Source organism: Lissotriton vulgaris, chromosome 6 (genome assembly GCF_964263255.1).
Source record: "Lissotriton vulgaris chromosome 6, aLisVul1.2, whole genome shotgun sequence".
In the NCBI taxonomy this organism is placed as follows: Eukaryota; Metazoa; Chordata; class Amphibia; order Caudata; family Salamandridae; genus Lissotriton; species Lissotriton vulgaris.
The window spans coordinates 577,933,074-577,952,337 of record NC_141694.1 but is presented as its reverse complement, the minus strand read 5'-3'; the positions used below and the strand labels follow the sequence as shown (position 1 = coordinate 577,952,337).

Below are 19,264 nucleotides of genomic sequence, written 5' to 3'. Positions count from 1 at the left end.
CCTAAAAACCCCTCATCACAGCTAATCTTGACCCTTCTCTGACCCCTAAATTCCACCAATCCCTGAACCCTCATAGCCCTCTACTCCTAAACTCTACCCATCTCTTAACCTAAAAATCCCTCACTACCCCTACACTCTACCCATTCCTAAACCCTAAAAACATCTTTCTACTCCTAAACCCCTCCCATCCCTGATCCCTTAAAATCCCACACCACCCCTAAACTCCACTCATGCCTGACCCTAAAAAACCCTCACCACACCTGAAAATCACCCATTCATGATCTCTAAAACCCCCACCACTAGGGGTGGGCGGATTGTTCAACTCCACAAACGGAAGTGTAAGAATTTAGCATTTCTGCGTTACTCTTGTAATGCAGAATAACTAATAAATTCTGCTGCTTAGTTCCACCAGCAGAGTTCAATTATTCAGCACTGCATTTTGTCCTGCACAAACAGTAACGCCCACTGCTGGCACATTCTTGTAGCTAACTCAGCAATCCATATACTAGAGCTCGGATCTGTGTACACAGGCTGAGATGAGCAGTCTGTTGTCTCTGCCTTTGGGCATAGTTTACCTTTTGTCAATCGTCTATGTCCTGACTCCCTAGCCTTCTGGAGCATTTAGGTTGGCAGAGTCCCTGGTGAACTGATGCCAGGTGCAACTGAAGAAAGAGTAACTTTGATCAAGAGGGAGAGCAGAGATCCCAGCTAGCACACACGTACACCAAAGATGCACATTTGCCAGGCTGGCATCCACCCCAGAGAGATAATTAACAGGGTAGGTGATATTGCCGAGTGCTAACTCTTCCTAAATCTTACAGGTAATGTGGAATGCCAACCCGCCAGCGAGTTAGTGGTTAAGCTTTACACTCTGCAGAATTTCTCCACACACAGCAGACTTGGCCAGGCACTGGATGAATGAAGGAAATAACTGGGATTTGCCACGGGCTGCATTTATGTACTTGGACTAATTGGGTAGTGAGTACACATCCAATTCAGATTCTTTTCTCATGCTCCGCTTAGGTGACACACACTGCGTAGTATCACTCCTCAGTGTTGCGACATGACACTATTGGGCTTCTACACTCCCTGCCCCCACTGCAATCTCTCACGCTCACTTAAAGTGCTCCGTCCAGTGACCCAAAAAGGTGTCATGGTGCGAAGACGATTTTATCGAGTTTGCCTTTGTCATGTCCATTTAATGTGATGCCAGACATTGATTCGTCCGTGTACTTGCTGCCGTCTTGTGCTTGGTGGTTGCACCTGCATCTTCTGATATGGCAAGAGTTGGAATAACAGCATGGGATGTTTCTGCAACCTTGTATTCTTAAAATGGATGTAATATCAGGTGTTGGTGTTCTACAATGCATTGATCTTTACTTCGCCTGATGTTTCTAGTCTTGTTCGTTTACTTGTGTGGATGTCTTGCCAGGGTGCACTGAACTAGGTTGTTGCATGCAATTTTACCTTTGCAGTTACAATCCTTTTCAAACTTAGAGCTATTGAAAAAATCTCTTAAAACCTGGCTCTTTAACCTCTAATTCTTTTAGACCCAACCAGTGAGGTGCTGTGAGACCCTAAAGGGGGTGATTATCGCGCTTAATAAAGAAAATTACACAACATAACATAACATGCAATGTAATTAACTTCTGTTTCAGACTCATATGCTGTTACATGTCGTGTTACTCACAGGGCCGGAATTTCGTCAGCCAATGGAACTCCGCGAAATTTCACTGAGCGTTTCTGTAACTCTGTGGAATTTCATGGAGTGAATCTCGGCGAGCTCCGCCCAGGCCTACTCGCCACCACTAAATTCCCTGATCACCAAAACCCTTTCTACATATACACTCCGCTTATCACTAAACACTGAAAACCCCACTACAACCTAAGCTCCACCCATTCCCAAACACTTAAAAAAACCTTCACCACCCTAAAACTCTACCCATTGCTGAACCTGAAAAACACTCACCAGTACGAAACAACATCCATCTGTAAAACCTAAAATAATTCAACACTGGTACCTGCCACCCATCCCTGAACCCTCACCCCCTAAACTCCCCTCATCCATGAAAACTAAAAAACCCTCACCACCCTAAACTCAAACCATGCCTGTTCCCTAAAAAACTCTTACCACCCCTAAACTCGACCAATCCCTGATCCTAAAAAATCTGCACTCTCCCTAATCTTCCTCTAAGTGTGTAATTTTTAAGGTTTCCAAACAAATATATTTTCTCAATGATATTTCCATTAATTTACGATATATACATATTTTCTTCATATTGCCTTTTCTTAAAATTGATTTTCCATGATTTGGTTTTCTCCAATGAAATTTCTTAGTATTTGATTTTCCTTTAATTCACTTACAACATCAGTAAACTAGTACTAATAAGGTTAAACGTTTGTCCAGACGGTGTTAAGATATGTAAATAATACAATATATTGAACTGGTACTACCACAAAATGTTCCGCATTATGCCACATTATTTGCGTTTTTGTCACATAATTTAATAAACTATTCTGCATAAGTTTGTACTTCATTGCTGCTTGATTCCAGTGGCCTTGGTCTTATGTAACACATCCTCTTACTGATTTACACAGACGTGATTTATTGACACTGTATAATATGTACATGTAATGTAAAGCGCTCTGACACCATCCATTGAGATGAGTCGCGCTATATCAGAAATAAAACAAAAAAGTGGTATTTAAAGTGTTATTTGTGTAAATACTGGGACAGACCAACACATCTGCCTTTCTTACATTGCATGCATATCTCTTGCATACAGTGCCTGAATAAAATCAAAACCATGCCTCTCTTAAGAACTTATGAAGTAATAACAAGCTGTGTGCCTTTGTTCCCCCTCTATTGTATTTGCAGCTAGGTGTGAGGCTCCAAATAGCTTCCAGCCAGGATAATGGAACAAAAGGAGGCCTGATGGCCTCTTAAATTCAGCCTTTGTTTTGGGCCCAGCTGGAATGTAAAATAACGAAACCCCCTCACTGCCTACACGTTGCTGCTGGGAATGAAAGCCGACAACATGCAGGCATTGCTGAATGTGTCCCAGTGTCTCTAAATTGCAGCAGGGCGAATTCAGCATATTTCAGAGGGACCCACCATCTTGGCACAGTAGGCAGCATCCACACTGTGAAAGTAGAGGGTGGACGTGGTCTACCAGCTTGAACCCCTGACTTGTGTCCTGCCTATTAGCTTTACAAGTGCTTGTTTTAACTTCAAAGTGGAGCTTAATCAGTAAAAGTGTTTGTGAATACCGGCGACCTATTAACGTGGATGTCTGCTGAATTTTTCAAGGCAACCCCACATTTAAGAGATCAATTACTGACTAATTGTAAATTCAAAAGGGTAGAAAAGCTGCCATCAACGGCAGTTTCCGGTGCACTCTGCCCTTTGAAAGTGCAACTCATTTTATGACTCAAAATACAGAATTGTGAAGCGCAAGTTACGTTTTTATGCACAGAAATTGTATCTGGTTTATTTTCTAAGGGACCGAGCAGGGCCGGCTCTAGGCTCATGGTGGCCCTGGGCAGGGAGCGTAGGTAGGGGGCCCTGGAAGAGGGGGTCCAGGCGGGGCGGAGCGCGCAGACCAGTAAAGAGGGGAGGGGGTCAGGGAGTTTAGAAGTGGAACAGAGCCAGAGGCCGCCAAATCCCTGTCAGGGACCACCACGCAAATATATATCCATCCTCAGAGGATTAGTATATTAAGGATACATATGGGCGTGGTGGCCCCTGGGGTTTGGTGGCCCTGTGCAGGTGCACAGCTTGCACATGCCTAGAGCCAGCCCTGGACCGAGTTCCCTTATGTCCCAAAATTGTGAACATTCCCAAACAGTCGAAGCACCATCATTCAACACTTTTATATATACATAATCGGTAAAAACAGGGGAAGTAAATTAACTTATACACTATTTCCAGAGGGAAAGAGGTGATATTGACCGTCAGAAACCTTTCAGAACAGGGATGTCACTTTGCTTTAGGTTTAGGGCATAAATTATTCACTTTTGACTTCCTCTATTTAGGAGGAAGTGCAGCACTGCCAAGTACCACGCATCATGGGTCAGACTAACACATTTTAGTACTCGCATCCGCATCACCCTAATAAAATGCATTAGTCACGCATAATAGCTCCCATGGGCCATCCCAGTTTGAGGCAGAAGGAGGCTGGATTGCACAAAAGCAGCCAACATGATGTTTTTTAGATGACCTTGCTCTGTCAGAAGTGCTTGTGGCGCTTCATCTGCTGCCCAGATCCTCCGATAAATAGTTTTGCGTTGGAAATAGAGGAGGGGTGAGCGCGGGACTAAGTTGTTGTTTTCAAAATAATTAAGTCTGAGGCTCAACTACTTCTGGTCAGTCAAGCTTGTATTCTGGCCACACAGTTTCTCTGCACAGACCATGTGGTCAGAGGAGCCTGGTCAGGTAAACATGAACAACAGCTGGGTAATTATCCGGACAGTGTGGCAAAGTGGGGAGCTGATGAGATGAGCCACAGGACAAGGACAGCTCCATGGGATGAGCCCTCAAGAATTAAATCTGAATAAAAGGAGAATCTCATTCAATAATTAAAGACAGACAGCTACTCTAACAACGGTGACCTGCCCAGCAGCTGGGGAATATAACTCGAGCTCATTGTTTTTCATATTATTAACTGCTTTAAAATCTAAGATTTCTTTAATACTTCATCTCAATCACCCAGTTCCCCCAGCTGCACAACATAGGTGTATCACACCTGACCTTGCTGTCTGAACTTGATCCAAAGAAGTCTCAGGCCATGAATCTGCTTAAGGCCTGGTGGTTTATGTCATAATCCATAAACCGACGTACCTAGCAATAACCATCACACTATTTAAAAAAATAGTGAGTTCTACTACAGGCCTTCCATTTCTACGTCTCATTATAATTTTTAAAAAAATAGTGAGTTCTACCACAGGCCTTCCATTTCTAGGCTTTAAATAAAGGTTTCTTCTTAACTGTTCGTCCACGATTGACTTTTCCCTTTCTAAATTACTTTTCGATGTGCAAGCTGCAGACCTGTTCACTTATCACTTTAGTGCACAAAAAAAAGAGTAATTTGCAAAATGTAACTATATGGACATAGCAGCTTTGCTCCAATTGTGCACGGAGTGTCACACCTAAGGCATTGAAACGTCATACATTATCACCCTGAAAACATAGAAATGTCACACTTAATCACAATGAAAACTAGGCAGCTATGCAACAACACAAGGCCTCGACAGTTACCCGAGTTGAAGAATGAGAAGGCACGTGAAAAGCTACCAACAGCGCACACGTACCTCGAGGTGTGGTCTCTCGGCGCTGAGAAGGACTCCGAGGCCCCAGAGAGGGTCAGACGCACGTGCCTCCGCCTGACGCGACACCGCGTTGATTGGCCTGAGCGCGCGGCGTGCGGGATCACCGTTGATTTAGGGTGCCCTCTGACCCAGCGCCCGCACAGCTGCGGCGCATTACTCTGGCTGTGCGCGCGCGAGGGCCCAGGGCGGGCTCCCTGGTGTTTGCATTCGACACCGTCTAATACGACAACATCTCTTAATATTAACTCTGCCTCTCTGCCCCTCCTAGCAGGAACATGACAGATGTAAGCCCGGGCTTTCCAGCCAACCGCACAATGCAGACATTCTTGATACCTTTGCAAGTAATTAGACCAAGGAATTGTTTTAAGACAGGATATGCCCTCACAGGCAAACCGTGAGCCATAAATAGACGAGCTTAAAACTGGCCCTCCTTCAAAGAGGGAATTAATTGAGCTCTTGAAGGACGCGAGTTCCGACAACTGAACTTTATTCACGGAGGTTGTGATATCAAGCCGGTGACTAGCGAAGAATACCCTCTGACAGGCTGTGTAAGGCGAGGTGTGTTTTGGGGGAGGGGGCTCCGACCCTCCCATTGAGCTGCACACGCTGCAAGCATAACTCTTCCTGCCTGAAAGGCGACCGGCTCAGCGTGCACACTCTTTCACCCACATCTGTGGTTGGCAATCACCGTCCATGTAATCCGAATTAGCAGCGGCACCAAGACAGCCCCTGCCAAAAATATTCTCTCTGTTTGCCACATAAACTGTAACCATTTGAAGCTACAATATGCTTGCAAATTTCAGACCTGCCCATTTGTAATTGTTCTGGGACTTTTAAAACAGAATAGAACATTTTATGTGATTAATAAAAAACGCAATATTGATTGCAAATATTTTAAACGATATTTAAATTAAAGTAATGCAACGTTTGCGTGTAAAGGGCATATTATTATTATTATTATTATTATTATTATATGAAACTTGTAACGCGCTCAGCTTACCCGGGGGCATCCCGGCGCATACCATATTTAGTGGTAAGGTATCCATCAACCCATCTGCTGGTTGCTATGTAACATATTTAGTAAAAAATCTCAGGTTTGTCGAGGTCTATCTATCTATCTATCTATCTATCTATCTATCTATCTATCTATCTATCTATCTATCTATCTATCTATCTATCTATCTATCTGTCTGTCTGTCTGTCTGTCTGTCTGTCTGTCTGTCTGTCTGTCTGTCTGTCTGTCTGTCTAAAGCTTTCCATTGGATCCAAATGTGAAATAATATTTTTGGAGCATTTGCGTACAAACTACACCCTGAACAAAGCAAACGATGTGGCCCATTAAAATCAATTCAAACCAACAGTCCGCATTAGACAACGATAGAAACTATGAATGGCAACTGGAATTTTCAACAGGGAAACTAACTGCAAATAATAACATTTATTTTTAAACCAAAGATGTCGGTTTCTATCCTGCCGAACACACACAGTGCTTCCAGATGATCAAGTAGAGCTCAAAGCAACTCAGTTTCTTGTAGTCATCTGGGATTTCCATTTTCTGAAACTCATGTTTGCACTATTTCCTATTTTTTTGGTTATATCTCGGGCACAGTTTTTTTCAAAATGTCCAGATGCCTTGTTTGATGAGGAACAGGGCCATCTGGCTGCCGCTTGATTGTTTTCTCTGTTGCCATCTACTATTACTATCAAAGGTTAAATATTCAACAGCAAAGATTGTTGCCCGATGACTAGATCTTTGTGGAGTTCACCCCAGATCCTCCTCCAGTAAGTGTACTTTAACCTTTCTGTTCTTGTTAAAGTACAGATAGTATAGTGGGGTCGATTATGATTGCGGTGATTCCTCATCCTCCGGGCCGGTGGAAGCCACCGCCGGAACGGAGGATGCGGAATCACCGCTGCGGACCTTTAAAACACCCACTGCCAGATTATGATGGCTGTGGGATCAGCGGCGGACGGCAGGTCCGTCCGCCGCTGATCCGCGGGGTGTTGGCCGCAATTTGGTGGCGGTGTCTGCAAGGCACCGCCAGCCAAATTACAATGGGTTTGGAAACATGCTTTTCCGCGGCGGATTTACCGCTGTGGAAAAGCATGTGGACAATAGCTTCTGGGGGGCCCTTGCAGGCCCCCAGGGATTTCGGGGGGTGGGGGGTGCACATGGGGGGTGCAGCATTTGCATGTACAAGGCGGCAGGCACCGCGCGGTGCCTGCTGTTTTGTGCATGCAAATGGAATGCATGCATATTTAACCTTGCGGCGGGTGCTGCTTTCAGGAGCACCCGCCGCAAGGTTAAATATACAGGATGTGACCGCCAGGGTGGAGGTCACATCCTAATTCGCAGGGAGGGACCAACGCTGCCCCTGCGAACTTGTCCCTCCACCTCGGGGTGGCGGATAGACGCTGGTCCATCCGCCATCCTAATAGGCCCCTTTGTTAGGATCCTCATACGGGTTTTATGCCTGTAAATTCAGTGACAACCCCCATATGTGAAGATGACCCAGATTGAGAGAGCAATATTGTTTAACACCTCCTTCATCTATCATATATTAACCCGTTGAATGCTGATGACGGAACCGCTCCGTCATCAGCTACGGGTGACCTGTGCTGATGACGGAGCGGTTCCGTCATGGCCCGCTCGGCGCGCCTGTGCGGCGCGAATTTCGCACCTGCACTGACGTTCTATTGAGCGGGGCGGGCCATGACGGAACCGCTCCGTCACAAGCACAGGTCAACCGACGCTGGTGACGGAGCGATTCTGTCACCAGCATGCGGCCGCCCCGCCCCCTTAGCACTGCGGCGGAATAGCCGCCGCAGTGAAGGGGTTAATACACTGTTTGGTTCCCCACAGCGTTCATTTAATTATCATTATTTGAAAATACAGTGATTGTAGCTCGCACACACCCTTTGCATACAGGCACCCTGTTAATCACGTGCATTTTGTGTTTGGAGTGCTGGTTCATGATATTCAAAGAAGTTTGCTTTCCTTCACCCATTGGCCTTGCACACTCATTCATAGGCATTTTCCAGTTCCTCTTGCAAATGAATTTTGGCATATGATGGAGAGAGCAGCTGTCCAATTACTCAGGAGAGATAGTACATTTGAATGAGATCATTGGGCATCTATTTTGAACGAACATAAGATTTTTGCTATTCCAAATATGGTGTCATTACCATCTTACCGGTCCCATCCTACCAATTCCATAGATAAGTAGTTACATTAATAATCACTTGGTTTCCCTGTCACTAACTAAACTGAATTTTCAGCTTTAAAAAAAATACAATGTTATATGATATTAACAGGTACTTACTTTACTATGGCACACAAGAAGATGATGCCCTCAGATGATGTAAGGTCAAAGTGTACACAAGATATTATGCATACTCTGTTATGCGAAAGGAAGTCCTTTTTTAAAATAAACATGCATTTTATGGAAATGGCTTTACCAAATTTTATCTAAACAAACTTGCAGAGCCAGCCGTTACCAGGGGTGAGATGGGCCTATGCCCAACACAGTAATCTTCAGAGGGCCTTTGGAGCAACCTGCTCAGTTTCGCTCTGGCCTGATTCTAAAGAAAAGTGTGTTCAGCATTGTTTTTGAAGGCTGCCGGCATCTGTGTCCATGTTTTGTCTGATTTTCTTCTCATGGTCCTTATTAGGGGGTCCATTAGGATGGAGGACGGATCGCCACCGCCATGCAGGCCCGTCCGCTCTGAATTTCCCCCCGCCATATTACAATGGCGGGGGGACCACGGCGGTCAGAAAGTCCATCCGGCGCTTTTCCGCCGCGGTCGGCTTGCGACCGTGGCAGAAAAGCTCTAATATGGTGGCGGTGTCTACCAGACACCGCCAGCCATAGAAGGATGGGCTGTGGTGTATGGCATATGGTTCCTGCTTTGGGGGAAGGGGGGTGGGGACATGGGGGTACCTATGGTACCCCCGTGCGTTTCACAGCACAACATGGCAGGCACCGCGCGGTGCCTATCATGTTGTGCTGTGAAATGCACAACATGCATTTTTTACATTGCGGCAGCCGGTGCTTTAAGCACCGTCCACCGCAATGTTAAAAATGCGGGATGCACCCGCCACTGTGGCGGGTGCATCCTAATGTGGGGTACAGTTCCTCCGCTCTTGTGGCGGACGGTACCTGTCCCCGACAGGATGGCGGACGGACTTTGTCCATCCGCCATCCTAATCGACCTTTTGGTTTGTCCCACTTACCTTCCTCTGATCCCTCCCACTTTTCCAACACACAACAATTATATATGACAGGTCGGAGGAGACACCAAAGTTTACTTTCGCACAGGATGCTATCTGTGCAAAGGACAACTCTGTGAGCAAGTTTACGTTTTAGGTCACCACCACATGTGCGGAACATACTTAACATGTAGAACACACTGATTAATCTGTTTAATTTAACATGTATTCAGTGAAACCCACAAAAGGCGTGAATAATTTCAGCCAGCAGTGTTTTTTTGCTTGCTTTTTATATATGAAAAAAATCTTGGCGAAGCTTAGTGTCAAAGGGCATAAATGTTGTCTGTGAACACTACATTTTTTTTTGTTGTTGTAAATTTTTAGCACCTAGCAAAGTAATACATGTTTATATGTATGGAGGAGCACGCACAATGTACAGCCATTCTATCATTGTAATTCGAGTGGACGATCGTATATCCTAACGTTTCAATTCTGCAAAGATTCCAAGAAAAACGATTTTTTTTTAAATAGTTTATTTTGATTGATAAAAACCATGAAACTACATCATATTTATACACCAAAAAAAAACAAGTTTTAAGGTCACATTTATTCAACAGGAGAGCATAGGCATTTAATTCAGCTGGGTTATCAGGTTTACAAGAACACTCTGTCACAAATTGAACTAAACAGTTCTCAATCGCTGGACTGAAAAAGTGGTTTTGTTCATACTTGAAATGAAGGTAGACGGTAGGCGGTAGGCAGTAGTTACATTAGTCCGAAAATCTATAGCAGAACCACATGCTCTCTGCATTCTGCCATTTTCCATTTTTCCCCACCAGTGACTCTTTAAAGCCAGCAGTGGGATGTGATTTAGTTAAATAAGCGAAAAAGCTATTTGAATGGGCGTGTCATGTGCTTCTACTAGAGACATTTTAATTTTTCAAAATTCTCTGTAAATATCTCCACAGATCTAATGGTGGTTTAAGGGGCAAAGTTGTCATATCGGTAACAACTGATTCCCTTGCTTTCAATTTTATAATACCCTTCAATTCCTTCATTAATATTTCTTCTTTTATTAGATCACCTGGAATCAAGAGTCTCAACACTCTTGAGTTAATACTTTGCAGAACCAACCTACTCATGCTTTATTCGGCCATGACTGATGAGAACTTCATTGGCAATATGTGTTTTGAGAGAGCCATTTGCAGGCTTCCTGATTTCTTTAAGGAAGATAACAGAGTCACAGATTGACTTTTCATTAGCAGAACTAAACCGTAGTTCTAAATAAGTTGCTTAGGTAGGAGTGTTATTACTTAGATATAGAGCTCGGAGCAATAGTTTACCTGGAAACTTGTCTAACATGCGCCCTTAAGCCAACATCAAAACTGTATTCCTTATAAAAGAGAACACTTTAGCATGGTAAGCTTGTATCATAGGGAATAGAGTTTCTGATGAAACTTAACACATTCATAACAACAAAAGCTAGTTTATCATTGTTACGGAAATCTATTAACCAGATTCATTCCCAATGAAAGGCAACTTCACCAGCATTTCTTTTATATTCAGATACCTGGCAGGTTGAACCTCAATCCAGCTGTAGCTAAAAGGTCATGAAAAAAGGGTACCCTGGTTACCATTACACACTACATACAGATTAGTTATCACACTTTCAAAAAGAATGTCTATGGCATTACATTTTGCTTGATAAATCAAGGGAGGGATTAGGATCTGATTATAATGCCCGCCACCTACACTCCTCAATTATCATAGTTATAAAAAAGGGGGATGCTGTTCCTCCAGGTAAGAAGTGAATGTGCCCAATCAGAATGTGTGAACTGTACCTGCTACGGTACAGGACAATGACGTTTCAACCCTATTAGAGTAGTAAGATGCCCCTTAGGTAGGACAGAGGACCGATCTTTGCTGCAAAGACAGAGTGGACTGGTGAATTTCCAGAGACCTACCTTCCTCTGTTGGGCTACGCAGTACCATAGCGGATAGTTGACACATTTTTATTGGGCACATTCACTTTACACCATTGATTCCAATCAGGTGTACGGTAGACGCCAACATTCGAGTCCTGAAGAAATGCTTAAGAGCGTGTTGGGCCAAAAGGCATGAAATATGTTGAACCTAGGTCACATATCTTAAAGCTGTCTGGGTACATTGACTCCTGTGACAGCTCCTCTGTTTTTACTCCTGTCAAGTGAACCATCTTATTAAAGCATCTCCCGGTACCCTTAGACTATTTTAAATCACTTACTAACCACCCTACACTTACATCCTCACTTGCACTCATCATTATGGGGAAAATCCAAAGATATCTGATAAAAAGCCTCCTTGAGGGGCCTGTTGGGCGTTGCAGCTTCGGCCCAATGAGGAGCAGCCAAATGATGAAACATGACACCCAGCTGGGTGTGTGAGGGCAATCACTACTGATCACCCAAATCCAGTCGATCAGCTACTCAGTCCCGACTGCCACCTTCAAGTCTTCTCTCCTTTGTTCTATCTTTCCTGGAGGATTAGCATCCCCCTTTTGAGTAATTAGCTTTTGATTAACAGCAACCATGTTTTTGATCTTTTGTACCAAGAAAGACTTTTAAATCGTGAAAGTAAAGGCATTCTTATGTATGTGCTTCAAGTGATATTGATGTATGCGACTATCAGATATATGGTGTGAGGATCAAGGTCTAAAAAAAGACAATAATGTCTGACTTTAGTACTTTTATTATTCAACAACATACTTGCATTGATATGCATTTTATTTATTAAGAATCTTTGTCGGAAATATTGTTGCATTGGAAGTGGCAGGCAGTACATAAAAGCATTGTAGTAGATGGTGAGATACATCCAGCTGATATGGGTGTTGATACAATGGAACACATGCGTAACAGGATCGTCACATAAACGCATATTTCAATAGTTCACTTCTAGTCTGCAGATGACAGGACAGAGGAAGTCGATTCCGGGAGCTCATTGGATGCATATCCAATGAAGTGGACCAGGTGCCTCACTAGGTTCTGTTTGACAGCATATGTGGGATGCCTGGTGACATGAGGGTGAGAGTGCTCCAGTGGTTTCTGAATGTAAGACCCCAGCGTTTACAGGACAGAATATCAGTGATGGTATTCAGATTCACCAAACTATCAACCATACAGAAATTGTTCATACACAACTTTTGATATATACGTAAACACCTGTAACTCTGTTTCTGCTGAAATCCATAGAGTAGCGTTCTAATAAGAAATTAAGTATGCATAAGAATACGTAGGTAGCGTGTATAGCTGAATTTAAGAATTTAAAGCAGCTTACTATTCTGAAAGCCTAAACTTTTTTGAATCTATTTTTTTGCAGTCAGTGTTTTTTCCGTCTATGTTTCAAGTACGAAATATTGGGCAATATCAAGAATACATGTTTTCTATTAAGTGTTCACCACAATAATTTGGCTTTTCCTTTCTAAACATTTTTTTTAATGTCTTTCTTTAGATTATCCTTCATTCTATGCATAAATATCAGCCCCGTGTCCACGTCATTCGCAAAGACTGTGGTGAGGACCTTTCGCCTGTCAAGCCTATTCCTTCAAAAGAAGGAGTCAAGGCCTTTTCCTTCCCTGAAACCATTTTTACCACTGTAACTGCATACCAGAACCAACAGGTAATTATTTTGTTTTTCTGCATGGCTTCAGAAGATTCCAATATGAATACAATCTAAATTCTATGAAATTGTGAGTAGAAGGAATGATTTTCAAAAGCACATATATTTTTAGAACTAGTAAAGCTGTTCTACACTACTTCAGGACTAGATTGTACTGTGAGTGTGGTACATTTCAAAGTACCTAATTTAGGATTTGAGCTTCATGTACAGAGGTTGATCAGTGATGATGTATTCTTGGAGGATGCTGTGGATATAGATTCTCAAATATAGATTAAAAATAAATATCATTGAATAATTTTATTTTCCAGTCTCGGTTATATCATTGGAAACAAAGCATACAACTTTTAGTCACTCTTTTGTTCAATAGTTTACTAATATATGATAGTTTCACAGTTAAATATGTTTGCACCAAATTCGGGATCAATCTGGTTTCTCTTATGTAGTTGCAGTCTGTACTGTACTGTAGTTTGCAGACCTTTATAAATGGCCCTGGGAACAATGGTATTTTGAAATCACTTAGGTAGTATGGACATTGTGTGTCTGCTCTGCGTAATCACCTTGGAAAACTTTGCAAGGTATTTTTGAGTCGTACACATGTTTAGTCGGTGTGTGCTCACTTCAATCAATCCAGGGCAGCTCCACAGTCTCAAAGCTGGATGTCAGGTGTATGGGGTCCATCACCAGACATGGATACGTACTGGGACTATGCAGAAACATCCAAAGTGAAACAATCTGAGGATCAATTGGGCACACTCCATAGTAAAATGTAATTTAGGTCCATACAAAAGGGGAGAATGCGGTCTTCTGGCAGGAATAGAGGTGATTAAACCTTTGTAGTTTGATTGGCACTGGGAGGCTGATAACAGAGAAAGTCAGGAAAGGCCTGTAAACTTCCCAACTACAGAAACAACGAGGGGATAGACCACAGGGTGGGAAGAGTCAACCCATGAAAGATACTGGTTTGCTCCAAAGGCACTTGAGCTACTCCCTCATCCTCAGAAAAGCAATGGTTTTCTCTCTCTTCGAAAACTTTGAGAGCTTCGTGGAAGGACCATCTCCTTGTTCTCGTGTGCCATAAGTATGACTGGACAACAGCGGCAACATGCCGACCTCAGATGGTCTCTAACTGAAAGTCAGCAGGTTCTCACGGCAAGACTAGAAGTTGCTGCGACTTCGTTTTTCTTGCTGTGAATTGGGGAAGGTTCTCAGAATGCAGTCTACCTCCTTGTCTTCAGGCAAGAGGAATAATAAACATTCTTCCTCATTCCTATAGGCTTTCCCTGACTCTTAAAATAGGCCATCCATTAGTGACGTTATGCCCCATGTCTAGTCCTTTCTTCAGTATTTGTACACAGAATTCTAGTTGAAACAGAAAATGTGAGCTAATATTTATGCTGATTTCCAAAGTTAGTCGCAGCTGTTGCAAAAATAACCAGCCCCTCAGGTCTTATGCAGCACATGATCCCTCAGAGCAAACAAACCAAACTTTCATTGCATCTACCTTGCTGTGCATTCAGATCCAATGGTAACCACACATCTCATAACCTATAGTGTGCCAGAATCCATAGTGATGGCCAACATTCCAAAATACTTTGTAGGGATGTACATTCACTACAGAAGAGTTCAGTTAATCAGAAGCTGTTGCTGGGGCTGCAGCTCATCTTCCTGAGTGAGGTACATGATACAGTGGATGGGAACATGGTACATTGCTTAGTTATAGGTGAACAAATGTCCACAGCCTTCACCTCTGTCTTTGCTGCAGTACTGATTCTCTCAGGACACCAGCCGATCTGCTTGAACCTGCTCAAACCAGCTGGTTGAAATCACTCACTCTCTGCTCTATTAAAGTGTTTGTCCATTCTAACGAGTTTCAAATGGCCTATGCCTGGGGCAGAAGGAGTAGCACAGGGCCCTGCATGAGGTCAACAGGGAAATAGCTACTAGAAAGAGTTACAGTTGTCTCAATGGTGACACACAAAATATAGCAATACACACATGTACAAGTAATCACAATGCAGTACATGTATCTTGCACTCACATGACAGTTGAGGACTCCGATCACAAAAATGTTTCCGTAATTACTAGAGAGGCTTGATGGCAGTTCCTTAAAATAGGATAACGCCAAAAAGGCCTATATCCAACAACTAATGCAAATGGTCAACCACATGTTGCGTCATAGTGTTGTCATCACAACATTAGGGAGGACATTCTTTTCTTCATCGCAGAGGGAGTTTAAGACTGGAGTAAATCTCCAGAAGCTACTTGCATTTTTAATGTAGCATTTATCCCCCCCACTTCTTTCCATGTTTGCATGCCTGCCCCCACCTACCCTGTTCAGACACCCCTTTATGTTCACATTCGCATACACTTTGACTGCTTCCTCTGTTCTTTCTTGCTCACATTTTTGTAAAATGGCGTCCGCTAACACAGTGGGTATATAGATAACCAATAGCAATTCATCTCAAACCAGTTTTGCACTACAATTTAACCTTGCTGCACAGTGGAAGGGATGCATTTTGAAGACATAGTGCCCTGCATTATGGTTAATGATTTATTTTAGGAGCTAAGTGAGCATTCTTGTTGTTGTTTTAACCCAAACCTAGCTGCAGCGGTGATGTTTGGCACATGATCTATAGATGAAACATTTGTCAGGGATTGAAGGACTTGGTCTCTCATCAAGCTTGGCTGTTTGACTCTTGGCTGTCCCTCACAGTTTACTGTTGTATACCCAGCATGTGCAGTGGCAGTGATGGTGACAGTAGGAGCAGCCGGATGCGGACTGTATTTATTTATTTATTAATTATTTATTTTAAAGTTTTATAGAGCGTGAACTTGACCCGTGAGGGTATCAGAGAGCTTTACAGGTTCAAGAGTAATACAGAAAGATCGGTGACAAAATGATAGCAATAAATCGGGGGGTATACAGAAACAGAGTTCATATGGGAGGATGGGAGTCGAAGGGGAGTGTGCAAGGAGGGAGGGGGTGAAAAGGTATATAGGAACATTTTCCAGAGTAAATGGTCATACATTGACACAGTGATCTTTACAGAGTCAAGGATCATACAATAGCACAGGGTATCATACAATAGAACAGGGTATCACAAAGGAAATCAGTCTCTCTGTGCTTGTGGAGCAGGTTAGCCAAGGAATTTGGCCATGAGGGAAGATTTGGCCCCTTTTTTAAAGCGTGCCAAGGAGTGGATACTTCTAATGTCAGGCGGGAAGGCGTTCCATATTCTTGGAGCAGACCCGGTGAAAGAGCGATTGTAGTTTTTTTTTTCTTAAAACGTGCAGGCCGGAGTAGGAAGGTATTTGCCGATCGAAAGTTTCTGCTTCCTCGGTATATTGCGAGCTTCTGTGCAAGATACGCAGGGGAGTTGGTGTGTAGGGCCTTGTGCGTGATGCATGCCAACTTGAGGTGAATCCTAGCCTCGAGAGGGAGCCAGTTCAACGCTTTCAGGTGGGGGGTGATGTGATCAAATTTTCTAGAGCCCGTAAGAAGTCTGGCAGCTTCATTGAGGCAGGCTTTTAAAGGTGCTTGAGTGATCTTGGGTAAACCAGAGAGGGTGGAGCAGCCATATTCCAACTGAGAAATAACTAGAGATTGGACTGCTAGTTTTAGGTCGGGAGTAGCTAGAAATGGTTTCAGCTTCCATAGGTAACTCAGGTGGAATCTGGCAGATTTGGCCATTGAGTTGATGTGGTTTCGCATGTTTAGGTTGTAGTCCAAGGTGATTCCCATTGATTTGGCAGAGTCCACTATGGTCGGGGAACAGTTTAGGGCTGTGATAGCTGTGATCCAAATCTGTATCTCAGAGTTGCTCTTGGGCGGGGAGATAAGAAGGAACTCAGTGGCTGGGTGTGCCAAAGCGTGGTTGCATGGTACCCGCATCATACAAAGCGTGTGCCATAGGTGAGGTGGGCGTTGGCTCTGTTGTACCAGCAGATATGGTTGAGTACGAGGCGGTTGTGTCCCTAGAAGCATTTTGCAGACAGTTATTAGAGCATGTGAACACTGCCAACCAGTGGATTAGCACTGCCAATTTTTGTTATGGCTAGCATTGAATGAATCAAGGTAGACCTATCACATCTCTCTGCTGAAGGGAAAGTTGCAGACCTACTTCACCTCGTGATTTCTAAAGCGGTATTCAGCAGTTGCTTTAACATATCTCATTAAGCATTAAATGCATACAAGTAGCTAAAACGTGGGTTTTAATTATGATTTTACATTTTGGTTTTTCCTCTTGACCATCAGGAGTGTGTGATCTCGGGCTTTTTGCCATGTCCATCCCATCTCTTACATGCCACATGTTTGGTGTACTTTCAAGCTGGTAAATGCTGCTGTGAACCATTTTATGCACACTTTGTCTTTACATTGGCTGTAAAACATAGGTGTTGTGTGTACGGGCTATGTAAATAGGCACACATTTAGATAAATTATGTTTTTTTCAATGTACACTGATTTTACTGTCTTCAAATACAAAGTTTATTTCATGGGATGTAGTAATTTAATGATCGCAATTTATAGACGCATAATTTATTTGCTGCTGAGTTAGAGCGGGACTAAGATTGGCCATGTGGTATTCAGGTGATCGTGCCAGCTGTCTCTTTTGATTTCCTGGGGACTTCTGGGCACCTGAGAGTAGGCAGGTAACAGCCATGTAAGTGGAATTCTAACTGGTCTGAGTAGGCCCACCTTATCACTATGGGCTTTTAACTCCTTGCATCATTAATTTAAAAAGGGCCATAACTCGTGCACAGTTTGACTGGGGCTGTAGGGGAAGTAGCTCTGATGTTGGGTGAGAATAAAGGAGAGTGGACGAACGGGTTAGGGTTGTCACCTGACTCTATTTCATCAGCCCATTCTCTCTAGTCATGGATTTTTCTTTGACAATCCAGCACATTCTTGGAGTTATAGTCTTTGTTCAACTGTGCTGTGCAGCACTGAATATGTCAGGTTACCTCGCTTTGTAAAAGGAAACCCTAGACGTGCCTTAATGGGTGGCTCAAAGGGACAGAGATGTCAGGTTTAGAAATATCTGTTATTGGATCTAGGTTTTCTGTATTAACGGGTGCCCTGTGCACTGAGTCCCTGTAAGGTAGGCATTGTCTGCTGTCTGTGAATTGTTGATCCCTGGGATCCCATTTCCATGTCTTCCCTATGGCAGGATGAGGCTCCCAGTGGTGTCCGGTACTGTACAGGGCTGGCGGGTTGGGGGTGGGCACTTCTCCACCGTCTCTCCCATGTCATGTCGCCGCTCATCCTCCAGGAAGCACTCAGGCTACCCTGAGCCAATCACAAAGCTGCAATGCAGCATTGTGATTTGTAAGCACCCAGGCTCTCCCGAGCCAATCACAATGCTGCAGTGCAACATTTTGATTGGTCTGAGTGCCGTGTTTCTGTGCTCAGGCTTTCAATGTTAGTCTGGCCATGTTCTCCACCCAGGCTGTAAGGCAGCCTGGGTGGAGAACATGCAAAGTGTACATGACGTCTTGGCCAGGCCGAGAGGGCCGGCCAAAGCATCATGCGCACTTTAGAGTGCAGCAAACACTTCTCCACCCCGACGTCAGGGAGGCAAGCCCTGCCCGACTTGCTGATACAAAAAAAAATGATAATAACTGGTTATTATCATTTTCTTTTTTCTTTTACACTGCTCATGAGCAGCGAGGCAATGCTCCTCCGCCTTAGTGGAGGAGCCCCCACTGGAGGCGCCTCTGAGAAAGTTCATTCAGCAGCACGCACTGTCTCTGATATATGAGGTAAAATAAGAGCCCCGTTTTCACTAACAGCTGTGAACTTCCACTTTCCTAAACTAACTGCAGGCTCCTGAGCTGAGTGTGAAGGAGCTCTACTGTTACAATTTTAATGAATATTGTCACACTTTAAGATGGTAGGATAATAGGAGCTACTGCTGTTCAATGAAAATCACCCAGAGAATCTATTTCAATAGTGACCACATTAGATGAGATTACTTTAGTGGACACCCAATGCATGATTAGCAGTGATCATCTCAGTGCATCAGGTAGGGCTGCCAGAAGAGATGTAAAACACGACCTTATCAATTTCAGAAT

The 19,264-nt window shown here is 43.6% G+C and overlaps 1 protein-coding gene across 1 annotated transcript in view; it reads left to right on the top strand.

Moving 5' to 3' along the window:
- The window catches only part of TBX18 (T-box transcription factor 18), a 106,112-nt gene that overhangs the window by 40,963 nt on the left and 45,885 nt on the right, over positions 1-19,264 (top strand). The window contains exon 5 of the mRNA XM_086925233.1: positions 13,025-13,192. Within this exon, the coding sequence (XP_086781359.1) occupies positions 13,025-13,192 (168 nt within the window). The remainder of the gene's footprint in view (positions 1-13,024; positions 13,193-19,264) is intronic.